Source organism: Erithacus rubecula (assembly GCF_903797595.1).
Source record: "Erithacus rubecula genome assembly, chromosome: 9".
Taxonomy (NCBI): domain Eukaryota; kingdom Metazoa; phylum Chordata; class Aves; order Passeriformes; family Muscicapidae; genus Erithacus; species Erithacus rubecula.
In genome coordinates this window covers 2,560,257-2,583,404 of record NC_136660.1, presented here as the reverse complement: position 1 = coordinate 2,583,404, position 23,148 = coordinate 2,560,257, and the positions used below count along the sequence as shown (strand labels likewise).

At 51.2% G+C, this 23,148-nt stretch overlaps 2 protein-coding genes across 5 annotated transcripts; one reads left to right on the top strand and one right to left on the bottom strand.

Annotated features, from left to right (window-relative positions):
• Window positions 1–163: 163 nt before the first annotated feature.
• Window positions 164–2,170, bottom strand: LOC306804940 (uncharacterized protein). Its single transcript, XM_079312163.1, has 5 exons — window positions 1,622–2,170; window positions 1,146–1,241; window positions 865–1,043; window positions 584–684; window positions 164–493 (listed from the first exon to the last, which is right to left on the bottom strand). The coding sequence occupies exons 1-5, from the start codon at window positions 1,941–1,943 to the stop codon at window positions 379–381; spliced, it is 813 nt and encodes a 270-aa protein (XP_079168289.1). The 5' UTR covers window positions 1,944–2,170; the 3' UTR covers window positions 164–378.
• Window positions 2,171–15,521: 13,351 nt separating this feature from the next.
• Window positions 15,522–19,837, top strand: LOC306804936 (uncharacterized protein). 4 transcript variants are annotated; one of them, XM_079312158.1, is made up of 6 exons: window positions 15,522–15,659; window positions 18,038–18,546; window positions 18,924–19,019; window positions 19,122–19,300; window positions 19,482–19,582; window positions 19,673–19,837. In XM_079312158.1, the coding sequence occupies exons 2-6, from the start codon at window positions 18,144–18,146 to the stop codon at window positions 19,785–19,787; spliced, it is 894 nt and encodes a 297-aa protein (XP_079168284.1). In that variant the 5' UTR covers window positions 15,522–15,659; window positions 18,038–18,143; the 3' UTR covers window positions 19,788–19,837. The 4 variants fall into 4 exon arrangements, with proteins under 4 accessions (XP_079168284.1, XP_079168283.1, XP_079168282.1 ...); XM_079312157.1 differs by lacking the exon at window positions 15,522–15,659 and adding an exon at window positions 16,082–16,536; XM_079312156.1 differs by lacking the exon at window positions 15,522–15,659 and adding an exon at window positions 16,082–16,622.
• Window positions 19,838–23,148: the final 3,311 nt, after the last annotated feature.

The following is a 23,148-nucleotide window of genomic DNA, read 5'->3' as shown; positions in this document are numbered from 1 at the left end:
GATGCCAAAAATGGGACTCATCCTCAGCACTCCTCATTAAGTTGTTTACCTGTTGCAAGGACAGTTTAAAAGTCTCACCTTTCAGGCCACTTGGTGATGATTTCCAAGAGCCCAGGCAAATCTGAATTTCCTGTTCGAGCTTGCTGTGCAATGAGGGCGATTCATTCACTCCAGGTAGTATGGTTGGCAGGATGGGTTGCAGAGACTTTTCCTTTGAACAGCCAGCCCAGCGCTGGCAGTGGGGATGAACAGGCACTGAGGTGACCCTGAGAGCAAGTGCAAGGCACAGGGTGCAGCTGAGAAAGGACAGCCCTGTGCCGGGCTGAGAGGGGAAGCTGGGACTGCCCAGTGTGGAGAAGCTCCTTTCTCCAGCCCCTGTTACAGGGGAGCTCGGGCCTTGCTGCAGAGATACGGCTGCGGATTCGAGCAGCTCTCACTCCTGAATTTCTCCTCAGCCAGGCACACACACTCGGAATTGCCCAGGACAGGAACCCTGCAGGGAGGAGCAGAGGCAGCGCTGGTTCGCAGGGGAACACGTTGTGCCCCTGTCCCCCCATGCCCTGCCCGGCTCCCCGGCACTCACCCGGAGCTGAAGCTGCTGCCGTCCCCCCACTGCAGGTGCTCGCCCCATCTGCGCAGCCCCACCCAGTAATCGCCGTTCCCGCGGAGGCGGAAGAGCAAATCCTGCCAAGGAGAGAGCAGTGGCAGCTGCCCCGGCCCCTCGGGGGACACGGCCCCGGGGCTCCTTCCCTGCAAGGCCCCGGCACAGGGCTGCAGCCCCAGCCCCACCAGCACCCAGCCCGGCCCACCAGCACCCCCAGGCTCCCCTCAGCCACCCCACAGCGCCCGCAGCCCCTCACTCACCATTGCCTCATCCTTGACAATGGCCAGGGAGGCCCCGAGCTCGGAGCACCGCTCCTGAGCCTCATCCCAGGTGCCTTTATCCCTTGAGATGTAGTAGCAGTCTCCATTGTATCCAACCCAGCCAGAGGGACAGCCCAGAATTAACAGAGGAGACCCAGGTGGAACTGGAACCTGTGGTGCTGCAGGGGGAAGAGGAGAAGGTGTGAGGATTGCCCTGTGCAGGGAGCAGGGACCCCGCTCTGCCCCGAGGGGCTGGGCCCAGCCTGCTGCCCCTCCCTTACCTGACTGCACAGCCAAGGCCACCGCCAACGCCAGCAGCAGCAACAGGAGCAGGATCAGCACCAAGATGTGCACGGGATGGCAGCTGAACCACTGGCCTGGAGCAGGAAAGAGCTGCTGGCTGCCAGAAGCACAGCCGGCCCTCGAAGCTGCTCCCCCAATGGGCGGGGAGCACAGGAGGGAGCTCTCAGCCTGTCTGCTCCTCCCTCAGCTGCAGCCAGAGAGCCAAGAGGCTGCACACAGGCAGGGACACAGCTGTGGGGACAGCCAGGGACACCGGGCTGGATGGCTTGGGGGGCAGCAGGAGAGCTGCACAGCCTTGGGGGCAGCTGCGGCTGCCGCTTGCAGCCACTGCTGGGGCCGAGCGCAGCACGAGGCCTCTTCCACACATCGGGAAACAGCCACACACCTGCCAGCCCTGTCCTTGCCAGCTGACACTGGCCCTCCCTCGAGGCCACAGGCGTGGCCCTGCACTCACCCGGCAATCTTCTGAGGATGCTTCTGTGTACATGGCCGGTTGCTGATGTGCCCTGAGGATCCAGGGGCTCCCTCACTCTCTCATCGCTGCTCCAGATTCCATTCTCCACATCTTTACTCTCTGCACACTCACAAGTGGCATCCTTCTGCTTATGACATGTGCCTTCTTGTGCCCCTGGCAAGTGTGTCAGCCCGGCTGCTGCTCCCTCCTGGAGATGCAGAAGCTCCTTCACAGGCCCATGAATGGAGCAGAATTCACTCTGCTCCAGCTCACAGCCGCAATCTCTCTCCTTGGAACAAACAACCCCTTGCCCCCGACACATCAGCACCGCTGAAAAAGTCTTTCAGAGATCGGCCTCGGTACAGCCGGAGACCCACGGGGATGGCCCATTGAAAGGGACATGATAACAGCTCACGGATTGTCCTTCGGTGCAGGACACCGAGGCTCAGGAAGGCGTTGCCAGCACAGTCCCGCGCTGTCCCCGCTGCCCGGACGCTGCGGCAGCACCTGCGGAGACAAGCGCAGCCTGCGGGAGCTCCAGGTACATCCAGGCACTCAGCAGGATGCGGCGCTTTGTGCCTCCACTCGGCGCCTGCCCTGCATTGGGCTCTGAGGCACGTTCAAGTTCATGCCGAGCCAGCCCTGAGCCGGGCAGGGACACCTCCCGCCTGAGCAGCGGCGCCGAGCCCGGGGCGCCACGGCCCAAACTGTGCCGGGCACGGAGCAGCCACCTCCGGGCTAGCGAGAGCCACCGGGATGAGCCATCGCTGCTGCGGCACCGGCTCGTCGCCAGCGATCCGCGGCAAGGAGGAGACCGCGGGCAGCCGCTCCCTCCGCCAGCTCAGGCCAGGGGCACACGGGGGAAGCCGGCGCAAGGAACTCGCCAGAACCGCCCCGTTCCCCTGAGCGCGGCCCCTCCGGCCGCAGCGAGCCCGGGCTGGGGCACAACCGAGCGGGGTCGTACCTGTGCTGGAGCCGCTCCCGTCTCCGGGGCCGCCTGACCGGACCGGCACCAACGCAGGTTCGGTTCTGGACACTCCTGTGCTCGCATCCGCCCCTCTTTAAAGCCGAGGGTGGGGTGGGTGGAGCGGCTTTCGGGGCCGCTTTGACCATTCACCGTGGGAGGCGGGAGGCGAACCGAGGCGATGCGAGGCCGCCGAGGGTTATGTTCGGTCAATTACAAACCGCAGAGAAATGTAAACACGCTCCTTAAGGTGGAGAGCAAGGTTTGGCACGGGAGAAGCTGCTTCAGGGCGTTCTCGGCAGGCGGGTGTTCGGCTGTCTGCCGGAGTCTGCCCGCCTTTGACCCTTAAGAGCAGTAACATGGTTCACTTTCCCTCAACTGAAAGCCGTAGAAAAGCACCATAAAGGTATTCTCCTTAAATTTAAACATGAAATTAATGGAAATCAGTGATTTCCCGCCTAATGAAACACCAAAAACCATGACAAAGGCATGTTTGTTCAGCTGAGACCCTTCAAATCGTAGGTGAAGGGGGATCCTCTCCAGTTCTAACACAATTTGTTTACGGAGACTTTTTTTACAGCAAACAGTTTTTTTACAGCTTTGATGCCACAGTGATTAGCTGCACGGGAGAATGGAAATTTGATCACTATGGTGAAACCTTTTCAGATTATCAGCTTTTTCTATAATTATTATTGAGCACTATATTCATTTATGAGGCACCCTTTAAAGATTATAACAGTTTAAACAAACGTTTGCTTTATTTTTGAGAATAGAGGGTTTTTTTCTTTGTCTTCTTTCCTGAGGAACAGTAGGGGTTTTCTTACTATTTAAATTTAGGGAATTACGGCAGTTTAAATATCTGGTTACTTTAACACTAATGCCTTTGCTCTTATTTACAGTTAGAACACTTATATTCACTCCGTAAGATTTTTATGTGTTATAGGGAAACAAGAATGGTTTTTTTGTATAGCATACTTAAGCAGAAATTTCATTTTGTGATTTTCCTTCTTTTCTTCTTTGGGACTAGTCTTTTCTTTGGTTCACCTTTGCGTATGTTTTGTTTTGGTTTGTTTGTTTGTTTGTTTGTTTGTTTGTTCTTACTGCGATTTTGTGCATATCAGTATCTTGGTTTTCTTTTTTTTTTTTTTTTTTTTTTTTTTTTTTTTTTTTTTTTTTTTTTTACTTTGGAGAGAGAATAAGGTATCTGCAGATCTTTATTCTGAGCATTGAAAGAGTGAATACTTCATCCGGGCAGCAGATCCCTTTTGGATCTCTTCCAGGCTGAGGCTGGGAGTTATTCCAAGATACAATTTTTAAGGCTACGCTTGGCTGGGCGAGGATTGTAAGGGTTCAGCCAGAAAGTTTCTTGGCTGCATTCCATTTAGGAGAAAAGCTCGGCTCAGCCTCTCCCTCCCCGGCTCGGGGCCATGGCCGGCAGCACTGACCCGGCTCCCCCTGCCCCGGCCCAGCCAGGCCAGTTCTCTTTGGAGAGGCTGGAAATGGAACAGAGCTTTTCCAGGATATTTGTCTTTACGTGAGTGTTTCACAAAGATGCATAAACTTTCTTCTCGGTATAACCACGCGTCAATATTAAAAATCTGACGCTGGTTGCTCCTTGTGAGACACAAGGGAGACTGCCCAGGTCTCGGCAGGGAAAAGATTCAGGAAATCTTTACACACCACCACATTTTCGTTTTCCCCGTGCTCCGTGCCGGGTGTACCCTCCCCTCAGCCCTCTGTCCGTACCCCAGGTGGGCAGTTCGGGACCCCAGGGACCCCTCTGTTCTCCCCGTGTCAGCTCTGGCCTCCCCCGCCTCTCAAATCCTTCCTCAGGCTGTTCCAAACTCCTTTGTTCCCCGTGTCTCAGAACGCTTTCGCCGGCTCTGCCCCCGCTCCTCGGCCCTGGCCGGTCCCCTCGAGCCCTCCGAGTGTGATTCCCGAGGAACTGCATTGTCACACATCCCTCCGAGTGTGATTCCCGAGGAACTGCATTGTCACACATCCCTCCGAGTGTGATTCCCGAGGAACTGCATTGTCACACATCCCTCCGAGTGTGATTCCCGAGGAACTGCATTGTCACACATCCCTCCGAGTGTGATTCCCGAGGAACTGCATTGTCACACATCTCTCCGTGTGTGATTCCCGAGAAACTGCATTGTCACACATCCCTCCGAGTGTGATTCCCGAGGAACTGCATTGTCACCCATCTCTTCGAGTGTGATTCCCGAGGAGCTGCATTGTCACACATCCCTCCGTGTGTGATTCCCGAGGAACTGCATTGTCACTCATCCCTCCGTGTGTGATTCCCGAGGAACTGCATTGTCACCCATCCCTCCGCGCCCTTTTTGGTCTCTTGTCACCGCAGCATGCGAGCGGCTGGCGAGCGAGAGTTTCCATTCGCCCCTCGGGGCCATTCCTAGCCCCGCGCCACCGATGCCAGCCCCGCTGCCGCTGCAGTGTCCCTCCGCTGTCCCCTCGGATCCCAGCGCAGCTGCAGCCCCTTTCTCAGCCGCATCCATTGCTTGGCTCCCGCGGCGAGCGGCATTCCCGGTGCCAGAGCTCTCTGTCGCCCTTGGCACAGCGCCTGCCGCAGCCTGCGCCGTCCCACGGGAACTGCGCTCGTTCTGCAGCGATCGGTGCCCGGCCCGGCTCCGGCAGAGCCTTTCCCGGCGGGCTCGCCCCGGCCGCGGCTGCCCCGGCCCCGCCCGGCCCAGCCCCAGCGCAGCTCCCGTCCCCGGCCATCGGCTCGGCCCCGGTGCCCCGGCGGCTCCGCCGCCCCCGCCCGCGGCTCCGCAGCCGCTGCCGCTCGCGGCACTCGCTGCTGCTTCCACGCTGCCTGCTGCCATCGCCCCAGCCCCGCGGCGATCCCCAGCCCCGGCTGCTCCCGCAGCCGCCTGCCCTCCGCAGCTGCTCCCGCGGCCGCGCCCCTGCAGCCCCTGCCCCGCCGAGCTGCTGTCCTTGGCAGGCTGCAGCTGCCGCCTGCTGCCAGCGCCTCGGCATCCAGCACAGCTTGCGTTCCCCGGCTCCCGGGGACCCTCCGCTTCCTGCCCTGCTGCTGCTGCTGCTGCTGCTGCTGCTGCTGCTGCTGCTCTTCTGAGACAGGGGGAAGGAACAGCAGCGCCACGTGGCCAGAGAGTGCCAGACCTGGGACACAGCCTGGGATCATTGTTGGAACAGTAGATCCGGCAGTGAAAGCAAACGGAAATGCTGCCTTGCCTAAAACTGATTGTAAATGCGGTAAGTAATACTGCTCCGTTGTGTTTATTAGAAATTAGACGGAACCTTGAGCCAGATAAGGGTTTTGACTCCTCAAACGAGCAATTTCTTGCTATGCCTCTGACATAAGGTAAAAAAGAACGTAATCCACAATAGGGGTCTCTCTGTTATCATGACATCAAAGAACTCAGACAAGCTATAAAGGAGAATGACCTGGATTCTCCTTTTTTTTATCAGAGCATGCTAAAAATGATTTTTAATTCCTATGATCTAACTCCCCCAGATTGTCATAATGTGGCTTCCCTGACTTTAACCAATCCTCAGTATCTCCCCTCCAGGTGAAAGCAAACTGAGTCCTGCACTCAGCAGCCAGAGGAATGGAGAAAATGCATTGGCAATGCCAGTGGTACCACTTTGCTTCCTTGGACTCCAGATCGTCCTGGAGCTCCAGCATGTCCCCCACTGGGAGGGGATTAGGGGCACTGGGAAGGTGCAGTGGGTGGACGGGACATCACGAGAAGGGATTTAAATTGAAGGAAAAAAACTTCTTTTCGGTAATTGTGTTTGAACTGGGGAGGAAACCCTTCGTCTACCACTTGAAGGGTCTGAGTTGAAGGAAAACAAACCCTCATCATGATTTTTGGTATCTCACTAGGCAGGAAATCAGTTTCCCATAAATTTCCTGTTAAACGGAAAGAGAATATATTTGTGGTGCTGTTCTATGGGTTTGAATTGAGGGAAAGCTCCATTTTCCTGCTCTGGAGGGTCAGAGGCGGGCACACCCCAGCGGTTGAGGATTCAAGATGTGCGTTCAGTGTTCCCGCATTGGGAGCACCAGGAGAGGCCGGAGGCACCGGGCGCGGCCGCCGCTGCCGCAATTTCAAGCCGGGCTGGGGCGGAGCGGCTTTGGGCTCCTTGGAGCGTTCAGCGTGCGGGGCTGGAGGGGAGGCGGAGCGGGGCGGCAGAGAGCGACCTTCTGGAGGAGGAGAGCACTCAGAAACAATGTCAACAACTCCCTTAAACTGCAGTTAGGCGAATACAAAAGGCAATTCTGTTGATGTAAGGATGAGGAATGTTTGCATTCTGCTAACTTCTGTTAAAATCCGTTCCTTTACACTACAAGATGCAGTTAATTTATTGTAGAGATGAGATGGAACCAATTCATTCAATTGTTCACTACTTTCTTTTGCACTTATTTTTGCATTAATGTCCTCTATGCATCAATGTTTAAGAAAATATTCCCTCAATTCCTTCAGACAGTTACTGCTGATATTTTAATGTCCTGATTTAGGGCAAACTTGGGGAAAAAAAGTCCAAATAGCCTGCCCCACTATGAAGGAAACCCAAACCCAAGCGGGGCCTCCCCCAACGGGTTCAGGAAGACATTTCATCAGAGAAGTGGAAAAAATTAGTTTATTCAATAGGCAAAGAACTGCCCAGCACAAATAAATGAACAATACTGAACAGCAAAACCTCTCCCTGCTCTTAAGAGTGACAAATTCAGAAAGTCTCTCTCCTGTCAGTGGCAGCTCAGCTCAGTCTGTTCTCAGTCCCTCCTGCACTGGAAAATGTCTCTGCCCAGGACAGGCCCTGCTGGCCACAGCTCCAAGCTCCTGGTGCTCCCCCGGGTTCCCAGTGCAGAGCAGGTCCAAATAATTCCAGGAAAAAACCGTCTGGGGAACTTCCTGCTTCAGTTAGTCAAAAACAAACTAAAACCACAGGAGAGCTCACACCTGCTGTCCCCCACAGTGACACAGTCCAGGAGAGGAAGCGATGAAACTCCTGTCTCTAGGTTTTGAAACAACCACCTCAGACATTCCACCACCTCTCCTTCCCCCCTCTTCACTCTCCAATCCAGCCTTAAAGGTACAAAACTTATTTCTGGGCTAGACAGACCAATGGGGATACAATTCACCAGCAAAGTCAGCCCAGCACAGCACTCTAAGCTTCAGTGTGGCCTTGCATTGCTGTGGAAAAGCACAGCTACCAGCTGGCTCTACAGCACGTAAAGCCTTTCTCACAGCGCTCTTGGCATCTCCTGAGGCAGCTCTGGGCAGCACAGCCTGATCCTGGCGCTTGTCATACGGTGAATCCCCAGCCAGCTGAGCAACTGGGAGCTGAGCATTGGCACTGCCAGCACAACTTTCTCTGAGCCTGCAGAGACACCTTTCCACTGCAAGTCCCACAGGAGATACTGAGGATTGGTTAAAGTCAGGGAAGCCACATTATGACAATCTGCAGGAGTGAGATCATAGGAATTAAAAATACTTTTTAATGTGCTATGAAAAAAAAGGAGAATCCAGGTCATTCTCCTTTATAGCTTGTCTGAGTTCTTTGATGTCATGATAATAGAAGGACCCCTAATGTGGATTACATTCATGTTTACCTTATGTCAGAGACACAGCAAGAAATTGCCCCTTGAAGGCGGCAAAATTCTTATCTGGGTCAATATTCTGTCTGATTTGTGGTACACACAATGGAGCAGTATTACTTCCACTTTCAGAATCAGTTTTAGGCAAGGCAGCATTTTCGTTTGATCTCACTGCCGGATCTACTGTTCGAACAATGATCCCAGGCTGTGTCCCAGGTCTGGCACTGTCTGGCACATGTGGTACTGCTCTGAAATTCTGCTCCTGAAATTTTTACCTGCCGAGACCTGGGCAATCTGTATCTGACAAGGAGGAATCAGTGTCGGATTTTTAAGAGTGACACCTTGTTATACCAAGAAGGAAGTTTATGAAACACTCATGTAATGACAAATATCCCGGCAAAGCTCTGTTCCATTTCCAGCCTCTCCAAAGAGAACTGGCCTGGCTGAGCCGGGGCAGGGGGAGCCGGGTCAGTGCTGCCGGCCTTGGCCCCGAGCCGGGGAGGGGGAGGCTGAGCCGAGTTTCCCCGGCTGGTTGGAATGCAGCCAAGAAACTTTCATGACCGCGTGCTGGCTGAACCCTTACAATCCTAGCCCGGCCAAGTGTGGCCTTAAAAACTCTGTATCTTAAAATAACCCCCAGTGTCCGTCTGGGTGACATCAAAAAACCATTCCCTGCTCTGGGAAATGGTAAATTATTAACTTATTCAGTGTGGAGATTAAACTCTGCAGGTATTTTCTCTCCTAAGTAAAAAAGAAAATTAAGACAATGAGAAGCATGAAAACAGTAGAACAACATCAAGGTCAAACAAAAAAAAAAAAAAAAAAGAGTCAAGTCCTAAATAAGGAAAAGAGGAAAGTCACAAAATGAAATTTCTCTTTATTTTTATGCTTCAGGAAAAAAATTTGTTTCCATATAACACATAAAAATATCGTAGAGTGAATATAGCTGTTGTGACTGTAAATACAAACAAAGGCATTGTTGTTAAAGTGAGCAGATGTTAAAACTGCTGAAATCCCCTAAATTTAAATAGTAAGAAAACCTCTACTGTTCTCCATGGAAGAGGAAGTGGAATACCCTCTATTCTCAAAAATTAATAAAGCTTTTGTTTAAACTGTTACAATCCTTAAAGTGTGCCTCATAATTTAATATGGCCCTCAAAAATAATTGTAGAAAAAATGATAATCTGAAAAAAAATGTTTTAACATAGTGATCAGATTTCCATTCTTCCGTGCAACTAAACACTGTGTCATCAAAATCATAAGAAAACGGTTTCTTTTTTAAAAATCTCCAAAAAACAAACAAACAAACAAAATCTTCTCATTTAAATAAATTAGTAAAAAAGCTATTTTAAAGGTGGTAAACTAAGTGAGTTGGTTTTTTTACATTTTTAGTGTGAAAAAAGGAAAAGTGTAAAAGAAAGAAAAGTGGCCTAAAGTTTTATTTATTAAAGTTTTATTTCAATTCATCATCCTGAATATTACTATGAGGTTCAGCAGTAATAATTGTCTTTAGCCAGTGATAAACGTCCCATTTCTCAACAGAGAAATCTTGTCCTGTGATTTCTTTTCCCCACCGGTGGGAGCGCTGGAAGAGATACTGGGAACACTGGGAGGGAACTGGGAGCACAGGGAATGCTGTGAGGGAACTGGGAGGGCGAGTGGGAGCAGCGGGAGTGAACAAGAAGGAGCTGGGAGGGGATGAGGAGCACGGGGAAGGTGCAGCGCTCGCAGTTCCTTGGCAGTGCTCTCCCCATCGCTGCCGGTGCTTGCCAGGCAGAGGGACACTGCGAGGGGACTGGGAGGAAACTCCCAGCACTCGGCAGCGGGCAGAAGGGGAGTGGGGGACGGGACATTCCGAGAAGGAAAGGAATTTAAAATGAAGAAGAAAATCTTCCGTAATTGTGTATTTGTGTTTGAACTGGGGGAATCACCTTCACCGACTATTTGAAGGGTCTCCATTGAAAGGCAATGCACCCTTTCCATGGCTTTTCGTTTCTAACAGTCGGTTTTTCACTAATTTCATCTTTGAATTGAAGGAGAATGCAATCAAGGAGAACCAAGGAGATGCTATTCTGGGTTTGAATCGAGGGAAAGCGTTCCATTTTACTGATCTTAGGCCTCAAAGACTGACAGACTCCAAGCACCGCAGGACGCCAACCCCCGCCAGCTTTGGGCTGTGCCTTGCGCTGCCCGCAGCTCAGGCTTCCTCTGCCTTGGGAAATATCCACAGACAGTTAAACCAAACAGAACCGAGCGGTTTTCTGTTTGTCCTTTAGTAGAGATTGGCCCAACGAGCTCCTCCTCCTCTCCCGCCCCCCACTCTGAAGGGTGGAATGATCCAGAGCCGATCCCGCCATAGCGGCTGGAAACGGGAGCGGCAGCGACCCCTCCTGTGGGCCAGGACCGAACCGCCGCTGTCGGGCCGTGTTGGTGCCGGTCCGGGCAGGCGGTACCGGAGCTGGGAGCGACTCCAGCACAGGTACGACCCCGCTCGGTTGTGCCCCAGCCCGGGCTCGCTGCGGCCGGAGGGGCCGCGCTCAGGGGAACGGGGCGGTTCTGGCGAGTTCCTTGCGCCGGCTTCCCCCGTGTGCCCCTGGCCTGAGCTGGCGGAGGGAGCGGCTGCCCGCGGTCTCCTCCTTGCCGCGGATCGCTGCTGTTAGAAATGACAAACAAAAGTCTCGATATTCAGCAAAATTTAGATTGTTGTATTTTATATACAAAGAGCAATCGGCGCTGGGGATGCATGGAGGCCACTGCCCACTCCATGCTCCACAGAATTTTGGTTTTCAGCTCCCTTTTATAGCATGGTTTCCTTGTAGTCATCAATAATTGTCATTTTTTCGTTGTTATAATTTTACCAGGTAAGCAGTGGCGGTCCGTGGGATCGCTGGATGATGTGAAGTCTCCAGACAATTTGTCAAGTCCCACAGATAAACAACTGATCTTGGTAGATAAAGAAATGGCAGAAGTCAGGATATCTGGGCCTAGGGATAGGCTGGAATTGATCACACAAAGGCGGGAAACCTAATTTTGTAGAATACTGGGCTGTGTGAAAGCCTTGTTCTGCAAACTGTTAGTAAAATAGAATAATTTAATCATACATTTTCCTTTCTTTAGTGTCATGCTTCATTTCACTCCTGAGTATTCTGGTTTATACAAACCCCAATACTTTTATGATTAACACGAATCTTTTATCAATTATCACAATTTTCCCAGTTCTTTTTTTAATCCCATTGATTTGTGTTTAAGCTTCAAATTTTGTCAGTACTTTTTGTACTAGATTTAATTCATTTACTGCCATTAATTTCGTTGCCATCTCAGGAGCTACTGGGATTGTAAAATTCCTTGATCCAAGTTTGGATTAGTCAAATGAAGCATGGAACAAGACAAGAGATGAACAATAGTCCTAATAATGCACATATTAACATAAAACTTAATTTCTTTTACTAAACTTCTAACAGGTTATTCTATCAATTATCAATAAGCATAGAGTTCCTGCTTTGTATAGGTACGTGGGCTATTCGTTTCATTTCTTCTGCAATTTTAGTAATTACTTTACCATGTTTTATTAATTTCTAAGCAGCATTCAGAATACTAGAACTTCCCACTCACTCCTTTTATTTTTCAGCTAATAAATAGTCTAGGGCTAGTTGATTTTTATATACTGCTGCTCTGGTTTGAGTGAGTTGTTTAGCTTTTGCTTCCATTGCTCGGGGTCTTTGGTTGGAAGTATTTTTACTACAGCTTGTAGCCTAATAATTCTATTTAGCATATAAATTGGAATGTGATAGCCCCACTCATCATCCTTCCAGATTTGTGTTCCCCCTAGGATGGTGCTCCTTTTGTTTCAGTACAAGGTTTTACGGGAGGGAACTTGTAACACTTTATTACCTTGCTTTTTTTGGTAACATAAAAGAAGGCAGGCTAGATAATCTTTAGAGTACATGTCCCTTTCCATCTTTTTGGTAGCATATTATCAGCTCTTTTCTCACAGATTCAACAGTGAGCTAAGTTTAGTTCAGTAGTCATTTGTTTCATTAATTCCATAAATCATTTTTTTCCAAGGTGGGTAAGTCCCATTCGCTGAGATGTTGTTCCAATTCCTCATACAAGTTGAAATTTCCCCCAGAGTTTGTCATTGTTCCTCTGAATGCTCTATTTATATTCTTTAAAATGTTTTTCCTTGCAATGCTCTTGCACTCCTCCCTGATGTGAATATCCCCACACACCTTCCTTTGTGCAGCAGAGCTGTGCTTCTCCTACAGGGCAACTCTGGTGTGCCGATGGAGCCCCCCCTCCTTTTCCCAAATTGGGACCACCCGGTAACTTTTTCCCGTGATGTTGCAGGTTTCTGAGTTGTGCTCATTGCACAGGCTGAATTGATGTGTGTGAGGAAGGCAGGGGTGGGTACCGTGCTCTGCCCTACCCAATTGCTGTAACATTTGCAACAAGCACCAGCACTGTTCCCTTTTGTCATAATCAGCACTAGGATGACTCCCATGACTATTTTCATCCCTCTGCCTCCCTCAAGGCCTACGGGGCTGCTACCAGTAGCTAAGATTTGTTTAATCTTCTCAGCAGCAGGGAGTGTGTCCTGGGGTCACCCACTTTGTCTTCTTCTTTTGGTAACATTCCTTAATTTTGTCTCAGCTTTTAGCTGTAACACTCCAGTGCCAGGTACAGCAGTCACAGCTCGGTATATGCAACCCCTGCCAGCACTCTTTGGCCAATGCCTCTGCTTTGGCTTCCTCTTTTTTTTTTTTCCTTGTTCTATTCTCAAATAACTCCCACCAGTTATGATTATCAGTTCCTATGTTTCTTTATGCTTATAGTGTATTAAGTGCATTAACAGTTTCCTTATATTAATTACTTCTGCATTGGACACATAATGCAAATGGGAAATACCCACCATAAGAATGACACCACAGGTCAGTACAATAGGGATACACTTTTTGCTAATTTTCAGGCAAATTATCTTTGACACTTCTCAGCTGTAGTTTTTTACAGTTTCTTAGGTATTTTCCCTTCAACACTCACTAGAAATTCCCATTTACAAAGCAAAATCATTATTAAGTCACAGGTTAAGGCCAGAATATGAGAACTTTCTGACTGAAACCATCCTGGTCTTCTTGTTTGAAGTGGAAATATTTTTCCTCAGATCCAAAAGCTAAAAGTCAGCTGCTGGTGGGTTTTTTTTGTACACATAATAGTCAGGCTGCCCAAGCACTGAGGCTAAAGAAACAGTGAATAAATACTCATAAAACAAGACTAAAAATGCCCGAGAGAGTTTAAGAAAATTGCACAATCCCTTCAGCATGTGGTGGGAATGTTGGGGTGTTCTGTACAGAGACACAAGTTGGCCTTAACTTTGATGTGTCCCTTCCAACTCAGCACATTCTGTATCTTGTGATTTTTATGATTTACTAAGTGCAGCACGCTCCAGGTGCTGGCTGGGCAGTGAGGACTCCAGCATTTGAGAAACTGCTGAACACTAAACAACTATACACACACACATTTGATCATTACTTAAAATTATGCTGTATTTCTTAGAACTGACAGACTGCAAAGAATTATTTCTTTTCTGGAAGTTTGATCCCAGCTCTTTAACTATTTGCACACATAATTTTACATGTAACATTTACGCTTTTAATTACCTTATGTACAATGGCAATAAGCACTACATTAATATTCTTTTTCTTAGCTTGTACACTTCACTTAGTAAGTCAGATGGTCTACTACTATTATTAAAACCCAATATGTTATTACTTATTTTAGGAACCAGCAAGACATTTCTTTTTACACTTTTGTTTCATTCTTAATTGTTACACTTTTAATGATAGCAACTTTAAATTCTTTTACTTTCTTGCCATTGTTATTATACAGCTTACATCTTTTTGTAATACAAGTTATTTTTATCCTTTTATTGACTATAAATCTTAACACTTTTTCTCACAGCAGTAACAGGCATCCTTAGCTTGCTGTTGGTATCCGGACCATGTTAAACCTTCACTCCCTCTCTTTGTCTCTAAATCAGGAATGTTTAGAGGGAGATGGAGTTTTGTTCCTCCAGAGCAGAGGGGTCGGGGGCGGGCCCGGCGCCGGAACCGCCAAAGATCCTCAGTTAGATCAGAGCATGGGCCGGGCAAACGCGGCTCACGGCACCGGGAGCGCTGCGCCCGTCAGGGACCGGGACCGGGACCGGGACCGGGAACCGGAGCGGGCCGAGCCGGCACGGGCGGGGCGGCCAGAACAGCCAGAACAGCCAAAACCAGCCAGAATAGCCAAAAACAGCCAGAACAGCCAGAACAGCCAAAAACAGCCAGAACAGCCACAACAGCCAGAACAGCCAAAACCAGCCAGAATAGCCAAAAACAGCCAGAACAGCCAAAACATCCAGAACAGCCAAAACAGCCAGAACAGCCAAAACAGCCAGAACAGCCAGAATGGCCAGAACAGCCAAAACAGCCAGCACAGCCAAAACAGCCAGGGCAGCCAGAACAGCCAGGGCAGCCAGAACAGCCAGGGCAGCCAGCACAGCCAGCACAGCCAAAACAGCCAGAACAGCCAGCACAGCCAAAAACAGCCAGAACAGCCAGAACGGCCAGAACGGCCAAAAACAGCCACAACAGCCACAATAGCCACAACAGCCAGAACAGCCAAAAACAGCCAGAACAGCCAAAACAGCCACAACAGCCCGAACGGCCAGAACAGCCAAAAACAGCCAGAACAGCCGGAACGGCCAGAACAGCCGGAACGGCCAGAACAGCCGGAACGGCCAGAACAGCCCGAACGGCCAGAATAGCCAGAACAGCCAAGACCAGCCAGAACAGCCAAAACCAGCCAGAACAGCCAAAACCAGCCAGAACAGCCAGAACAGCCCGAACAGCCAGAACAGCCAGAACAGCCAAAAACAGCCAGAACAGCCAAAACCAGCCAGAACAGCCAGAACAGCCCGAACAGCCAGAACAGCCAAAACCAGCCAGAACAGCCAGAACAGCCCGAACAGCCAGAACAGCCCGAACGGCCAGAACAGCCAAAACCAGCCAGAACAGCCAAAACCAGCCAGAACAACCAGAACAGCCCAAACAGCCAGAACAACCAGAACAGCCAGAACAACCAGAACAGCCAGAACAGCAAAAAACAGCTAAAACCAGCCAGAACGGCCAAAAACAGCCAGAACGGCCAGAACGGCCAGAACAACCAGAACAGCTAAAACAGCCAGCACAACCAGAACAGCCAGAACGGCCTGAACGGGCATAACGGCCAGCACAGCCAAAACAGCCAGAAAGGCCAGAATGGCCTGAACAGCCAGAACAGCCCGAACAGCCAGGGAGGCCGGCACAGCCAGGGGGTCCAGGGGGGCAAGCACAGCCAGGGGGGCCAGAACAGCTGGCGAAAAAGCGGCGGCAGCCGGGATTTAGGCTGCGGGGGCCGCCGTAGTTTTGCCGCTGGGACCGGGGAAACCCCGGAGCTGGGGTGCTCACAGGGTAGGCAATATCTCTACAGGGTCTCAGCCTTTTCTTTTCTCTTTCCCCTCTTTTCCAGTTCTGTCCGTGGGATTTCTGACATTTTCAAACATTTTACCCTTAGGCGTTCTGCGTTTCCTGCCACACGTGGCACACTCCCCATTCTCTGGATCACTTGTTTTTCTCTGAATTTACAAACACGTTTAAGGGCTGGTAAATTGAAGCGTCTCGGGGAATATCTGCCAGTTCGTTTATCCCTGCCTTTTGCCTCCTTTAAACTAGTTTCTTTGGTAATTTAAACATCAGGTATCCTCCCCACAACACAGAAAACTTTTCTAACAATACAATCTCCCTTTTCAGGAAATAAAGTCAAAATTTAAATTGGCAATACCTGTACATTCATTCATTCATTCATTCATTCATTCATTCATTCATTCATTCATTCATTCATTCACTCACGCTCACTCGATTTTATTTCTTTGTGGACCACAGCAACTTTTGTGGGTTGTTTGGAATTGAAACCTATTTTTGCCTAAATGGACTGTCTTGAGGTGTTTGTGCTCCCCTTGCGTTCCGCCTGAATCCTGCCTCTGCCTGGATCAAGGGAGGGGAACGAATTCAGCCTCTTCCTGGAGTTGGGATGGGAAAAAGCAGCTTTTTCCCTCTTATCCCTGTGACTTTTGTGTTGCTCTCCGCTTTCCCCCATCCCACATCGGGTCCCTCCTCTGCCTGGGCTGGGATTGGGAAAAGAACCTAGCCTGTGCCTGGACTAGGATGGGAAAAGCAGCCTCCCCTCACTCACTCCATCCCTTCACGGGCCGGGTCCCTCGCGGGATACCGGAACCGCGGTTAGAAGGATTCTGCTCTCACTTCACGGTAAAATCCACGTCTCAGTCAGGCAAGCACACAGTCACCTCCACCAAACCCTACAATTACTTACAGCTTCCATGCTCCTGTCTGGGTCTTCATGCACGAGAATCACTGGTGATTTTGTCGCGGTCTTCCGGGGAGCTCTTCCTTGCTCTGTCGATATTGTGAGGTCGTTGGGTCCTGAGAACAATGACGAACGGGGCCACAGAAGTGGGGCGCGCCTCCCCGGAATCGCAGTGCTTCCCAGAGCTCCAAAGACCTCCCGGATTTCAGCGCCAGAATTGTTATAAATCAGGAACAAAGTGTCGATATTTAGCAAAATTTAGATTGCTTTATTTTATATAGAAAGAGCAACGCAGCACTGGGGAAAACGTGAGGGGTCACCGCCCACTCCACGCTTCCACCGAACTTGGTTTGCAGACCCCTTTTTATGTCATGGTTTTCCTGGTAGTAATCAATAATGGTTATTGTTTTGTTGTAATAGTTCTGCAGGGTAAGCAGCGGTGGTCAAAGGAACTTCCAAACTTCCGTGGGGCAGCTCTTCGGACAACTGGTCAAGCAAACATCTGGTCTTGGTAGATAAAACAAGAGAAGAAGAAGGAAGACTGATCTTTAGCAGATAGTTTGTGATTGATTACACAAAGGCAGGAAATCTGAATCTGCGAAAACCCCTTTAAGACTATGGAAGATACTATTTTTTTCTTTTACGAATTGGTCTACACAATATTCATAATAGTGGGGTTTAAACAGAGTGGGTTTAATCATATATTCCCAGTTATCTAGGTGCATGTTCTTTTCTTGTTTTAAGTATTCTGGTTTATACAAACTCCGAAACTTCTATGATTAACACTAATTATTTGTGAATTACCACATGGCCATAGCTAGGCCGGGAAATCCCCCAATGTGATTACTCAAAACGAACAGGAGCCGCTGCCCGCCACGTGGCTTTTACTCTGTAGCAGCACAGCCTCTCTTCTCTCACAAAGCTGGAATAGAGTGGTTCTCGCTCCCGGTACCTCCGGCCTGGTCCAGGCATGCGGCGGCCCCGGGGCTGGGAGCGGCTCCAGCACAGGTACGACCCCGCTCGGTTGTGCCCCAGCCCGGGCTCGCTGCGGCCGGAGGGGCCGCGCTCAGGGGAACGGGGCGGTTCTGGCGAGTTCCTTGCGCCGGCTTCCCCCGTGTGCCCCTGGCCTGAGCTGGCGGAGGGAGCGGCTGCCCGCGGTCTCCTCCTTGCCGCGGATCGCTGGCGACGAGCCGGTGCCGCAGCAGCGATGGCTCATCCCGGTGGCTCTCGCTAGCCCGGAGGTGGCTGCTCCGTGCCCGGCACAGTTTGGGCCGTGGCGCCCCGGGCTCGGCGCCGCTGCTCAGGCGGGAGGTGTCCCTGCCCGGCTCAGGGCTGGCTCGGCATGAACTTGAACGTGCCTCAGAGCCCAAAGCACTGCAGGCGCCGAGTGGAGGCGCAAAGCGCCGCATCCTGCTGAGTGCCTGGATGTACCTGGAGCTCCCGCAGGCTGCGCTTGTCTCCGCAGGTGCTGCCGCAGCGTCCGGGCAGCGGGGACAGCGCGGGACTGAGCTGGCAGCGCCTTCCGGCGCCTCGGTGTCCCGCTGGGCTGGGACCAGCCGGGACCTGACACCATGTCCTTTTCAAAGGGCCATCCCCGTGGGTGTGCAGCTGTTTCCATGGGTGGTACTCAAAAGGGTTTTCCATCACTCCTGATTTGTCGGGAGCACGGTGCTGATTGTTCCGAGCACAGTGATTCCGGCTGTGAGCTGGAGGGGAGTGAATTCTGCTCCATTCATCGCCGTCTGAAGGAGCTTCTGCATCTCCAGGAGGGAGCAGCAGCCGGGCTGACACACTTGCCAGGGACGCAAGAAGCCACTTGTCAGAAGCAGGGGGACGACACTTGTGAGCGTGAAGACAGTGAAGACGTGGGGAGTGGAATCTGTACCAGTGATGACAGAGTGAGGGAGCCCCTGGGTCCTCAGGGCACATCAGCAACCGGCCATGGGCACAGAAGCATCCTCAGAAGATTGCCGGGTGAGTGCAGGGCCACGCCTGTGGCCTCGAGGGAGGGCCAGTGTCAGCTGGCAAGGACAGGGCTGGCAGGTGTGTGGCTGTTTCCCGATGTGTGGAAGAGGCCTCGTGCTGCGCTCGGCCCCAGCAGTGGCTGCAAGCGGCAGCCGCAGCTGCCCCCAAGGCTGTGCAGCTCTCCTGCTGCAGCCTGTCCCCAGCCCGGTGTCCCTGGCTGTCCCCACAGCTGTGTCCCTGCCTGTGTGCAGCCTCTTGGCTCTCTGGCTGCAGCTGAGGGAGGAGCAGACAGGCTGAGAGCTCCCTCCTGTGCTCCCCGCCCATTGGGGGAGCAGCTTCGAGGGCCGGCTGTGCTTCTGGCAGCCAGCAGCTCTTTCCTGCTCCAGGCCAGTGGTTCAGCTGCCATCCCATGCACATCTTGGTGCTGATCCTGCTCCTGTTGCTGCTGCTGGCGTTGGCGGTGGCCTTGGCTGTGCAGTCAGGTAAGGGAGGGGCAGCAGGCTGGGCCCAGCCCCTCGGGGCAGAGCGGGGTCCCTGCTCCCTGCACAGGGCAATCCTCACACCTTCTCCTCTTCCCCCTGCAGCACCACAGGTTTCAGATCCACCTGCGACTCCTCTGTTGATTCTGGGCTGTCCCTCTGGCTGGGTTGGATACAATGGAGACTGCTACTACTTCTCAAGTGATAAAGGCACGTGGGATGAGGCTCAGGAGCGGTGCTCGGAGCTCGGGGCCTCCCTGGCCATTTTCAAGGATGAGGCAATGGTGAGTGAGGGGCTGCGGGCGCTGTGGGGTGGCTGAGGGGAGCCTGGGGGTGCTGGTGGGCCGGGCTGGGTGCTGGTGGGGCTGGGGCTGCAGCCCTGTGCCGGGGCCTTGCAGGGAAGGAGCCCCGGGGCCGTGTCCCCCCGAGGGGCCGGGGCAGCTGCCACTGCTCTCTCCTTGGCAGGATTTGCTCTTCCGCCTCCGCGGGAACGGCGATTACTGGGTGGGGCTGCGCAGATGGGGCGAGCACCTGCAGTGGGGGGACGGCAGCAGCTTCAGCTCCGGGTGAGTGCCGGGGAGCCGGGCAGGGCATGGGGGGACAGGGGCACAACGTGTTCCCCTGCGAACCAGCGCTGCCTCTGCTCCTCCCTGCAGGGTTCCTGTCCTGGGCAATTCCGAGTGTGTGTGCCTGGCTGAGGAGAAATTCAGGAGTGAGAACTGCTCGAATCCGCAGCCGTATCTCTGCAGCAAGGCCCGAGCTCCCCTGTAACAGGGGCTGGAGAAAGGAGCTTCTCCACACTGGGCAGTCCCAGCTTCCCCTCTCAGCCCTACGCAGGACAGTCCTTTCTCAGCTGCACCCTGTGCCTTGCACTTGCTCTCAGGGTCACCTCAGTGCCTGTTAATCCACGGTCATTCATCCATTTGTGTGCCTGAGCTGCCAAGGCCGGCAGGCTCCGAGCAGCGCCGGACGCCGCCAGCGCTGCGCTGTGTCTTGCCCTGGCCCTGCCCTGGCTCAGCCCGCCTGGCCAGAGCCCCTTGTCACTGACAGAGCTGCACCGAGGCACAGCTGGGGAGCTGCTGCAGCTGCATCAGGAGAAGAAAACAAACAGAATCAAAAGCTGCACTGCCGGGTCTCCTCTGCCCGCTGTCACTAATGGAGCTGGGCCGAGCCACCGTGGGAGCGGCGGTGCTGGTTAAAAAGAGTCCTGGGAAAGGCTGGGAAATGTGAAGGGAATAAAATTCAGAGAATAGTATAAAATAGTCTAATAATACTGCACCAGCAGTGGCTGCTGCCAAAGTGTCACCCAAAAGAGCTGCACCAAGGGACTGTCAGGGCAGTGGAGGTGCTGAAAGAGCAGCAGGAAAGGCTGGGAGGAGTGACAGGAATAGAACAGAGAGAGACTGGTGTGAAATGTTCTCCAAGTGCTGCTCCAGCAGTGGCTGCTGTGAAACGACTGAAAGAGCTGCAGCAAGAGACCAGGGGGTGGCAGTGCTGGTTAAATGAGAGGCACGGGAAGGGCTGGGGGAAGTGTGAAGGGAATAAAATAGAGAGAATGGTATAAGATAAAATAATCAAAGAACCAGACCAGGAATGGATATCGGCTGTTGTTACTGAAAGAGGGGCACAGAGGGACAGCTGGGCTGCCAACCTGGAAATGATGTGTCTGGTCTTTTCCTTTTGTTAATAACCATCAGCGTTGTTTTCAGGGGTAGCAGGTTCACTCAGAGATGTTGAGAATCATTACAGTGGGAAAAACTACGGTTGGAATGAGGTGTGACAAACACGAGAAAGATCACAGGAGCAGAAATACAAATTTCCCAGCTCCTTCCCTGGGAGAGCAGTATTGGATAGGAATAGAAGCAAATTCCCACATATGACAATTCGATATGGCTGCTGTGAATGTGCAGCATGGAGGACAGCTGGATTAAAATAGAATATATCCCAAAACTGTAACTACTTGGCCTTGTAACTGCAGGTGAGGTTAATAACCCTCACCAAGTCAAATAAGGGAAATCTGCTCTGCACTAATTTAGATTGCCATCCCTGCAGCCATTGGCTATCAGTACTCCTTTTCCTCACCAAACCACAAAGACTTTCCAGTAAATCTCTCCTTTTCTGCTTCCTAGCTGTGCCAGTGCTGCAGTGGCCTGGGTGATTTCTCTGAAGGAACTGAGCTTTCCCTTGGCAGCAGCTTTGCTCTTCACTCCCCAGCCTCGTAGCCTTGTGCATTCCCATCTGGGAGCGTTGGCCTGCTGAAGGAGAGGCTCTATTGCCAGCAGAGATCCACAGCTGACAGGAGTAACACAGCATGGGATGTTCTCCTGCCTGCACTAATCCCTTTGCTGCTCAGCTGCAGCTGGAGCCCAGAGCCCTGGCAGTGGTTAAGGACACACTTTGCCATGGCATGGCCCAGCCAGGCTGATTGCTGGGCTGGCAGCACAGCGGGCACACATTCCTGCACCTGCCCCTTCTTCCCATCCCGTGTCCAGAAGCTGTTCCCGTGTGCTCCTGGGAGAATCCACACCCAGCTGTGTGTGGGATTTGGAGGGGCTCTCTTGGGGGAATGTGGGGGTGCTCTGTGGAATTGGGGTGTGGGGCCTGAGGTGTGTGTGGGTGTCTCTGGGATTCCTGTTCTTTTCCCCTCATATTCCTTATCCTTTTCTGCTCATGTTTCACACCTTTTTCTCCTCACCTTTCCAGTGCTTTGCGGCTTCTTCAACACCACGTTTTCACTATTATGCCATCTCCATTTTTTCACTCTTTCCTGCCTTTTTTATTGCAATTTTCCCCTCATCGTTTTGGCTGAATTTTTTTCCCTGCATTTTTCCTTACCCTTCTCCCCACCCCTTTTTTTGCTGCCTTTCCCCCCCTTTTTTTTTTTCTTGATTTTTCCTCCCTTGACCCTTTTTTGCCAACTTTTATGGTTGCCTTGTTTTCTCGCCCATTTTTGTTGCCTTTTTGCCCCCAGCAGTTTATTTTCCCACAATTTTCCTCCCACATTTTCTTTTGCTGTCCTTTTCCTGTGTGTTTTTTCTTACCCATTTTTGTTTCCTTTTTTTCCCTAATCATTTTTCTACCCCCAATGTAAATCTCTCAAATGATGAAATTAGTCGGGGATTCTACCAACTTAAACCCTGAAAAATAAGGCACAAAAGAGATTCCCATTCAATTTCAACTTAACAATTATGAAAATGATTTAAAAAAAAAAAAAAAAAAAAAAAAAAAAAAGATTCCCTGTCAATTTAAGTTTAAATATTTGAAAATCTCATTTCAAGCTGATAGAAATCACATCATCCAGGGTCTTCCCTTCTCTATTTAAACAAGAAAATGGGGATTCCCAATCAATTGAAATCCCTGAAATAATGGCCAAGGCAGGTTTCTTTCAATTTATACCCTTAATATGGCAGGTAAATGGTGATTGTCCTAGTTTAAACACAGACAGTAAGGGAAATCCAACCAGTTACCTTCAGAACATACATCAATAGAAATCTGTCGAGAGGGAACCACACTGCACTTGACTTCCCTATTTAATTCCATCAGGCTTCCTTCATACACCTGCTTTCAAAATTAAAAGAAGAAATGCCTCGTGTGTTCCTTCCAAGCAGTTGTCTTGGTTTGAAATGGAGCTGTCTGCTAAGAAAGGCAGAAGCCTCTCCTGAAACAGAAAATGTAAACACTATCACTCCAAATTATTACAATCTTGAAATTAAGGGGCTCTTGGTAAAAAATATGGGAATAGGAATAAGAGTTCTTTACCAGGAAAATTAAAATAGAAATACAGTATTTGAAAAAACAAACCTGGAACACTGCCAGAGTCAGAATCCAACCTGACACCCTGTCAGTCAGTCAGGGTGTTGGCAGCAGTCCCATTCAATGGTGGCTGCATCCTCCTGCAGTGGCAGATGTGGTTCAGCTGGAGCAGTGCTCCTGGAGAAGGTGCAGTTTTCCTCTGAACGTTCAGGGATGATGCAGATGGGTCTGGTTCTCCTCTGGAATCCAGTGGGAAAAGGCTGCTCTGAAGTTCCAAATCTCAGAGTTCATCTAGGTAGGAAAGGCTTGGCTCCTCCCCCTGGCTGGAGCATCTCCCAGTGGGATGATGTAATTTTATCAGTCATGCACTGGGACTCAA

Excerpts from the sequence above, each read along its gene's own strand:
- LOC306804940 (XM_079312163.1), bottom strand. The coding sequence starts at position 1,943 with ATGTGTCGGGGGCAAGGGGTTGTTTGTTCCAAGGAGAGAGATTGCGGC. Across the intron at positions 1,242-1,621 it reads CATCCTCAGAAGATTGCCGG|GCCAGTGGTTCAGCTGCCAT; the intron begins GTGAGTGCAGGG and ends TTCCTGCTCCAG. Across the intron at positions 685-864 it reads TTGTCAAGGATGAGGCAATG|GATTTGCTCTTCCGCCTCCG; the intron begins GTGAGTGAGGGG and ends TCTCCTTGGCAG.
- LOC306804936 (XM_079312158.1), top strand. The coding sequence starts at position 18,144 with ATGTCCTTTTCAAAGGGCCATCCCCGTGGGTGTGCAGCTGTTTCCATG. Across the intron at positions 18,547-18,923 it reads CATCCTCAGAAGATTGCCGG|GCCAGTGGTTCAGCTGCCAT; the intron begins GTGAGTGCAGGG and ends TTCCTGCTCCAG. Across the intron at positions 19,020-19,121 it reads GGCCTTGGCTGTGCAGTCAG|CACCACAGGTTTCAGATCCA; the intron begins GTAAGGGAGGGG and ends TTCCCCCTGCAG.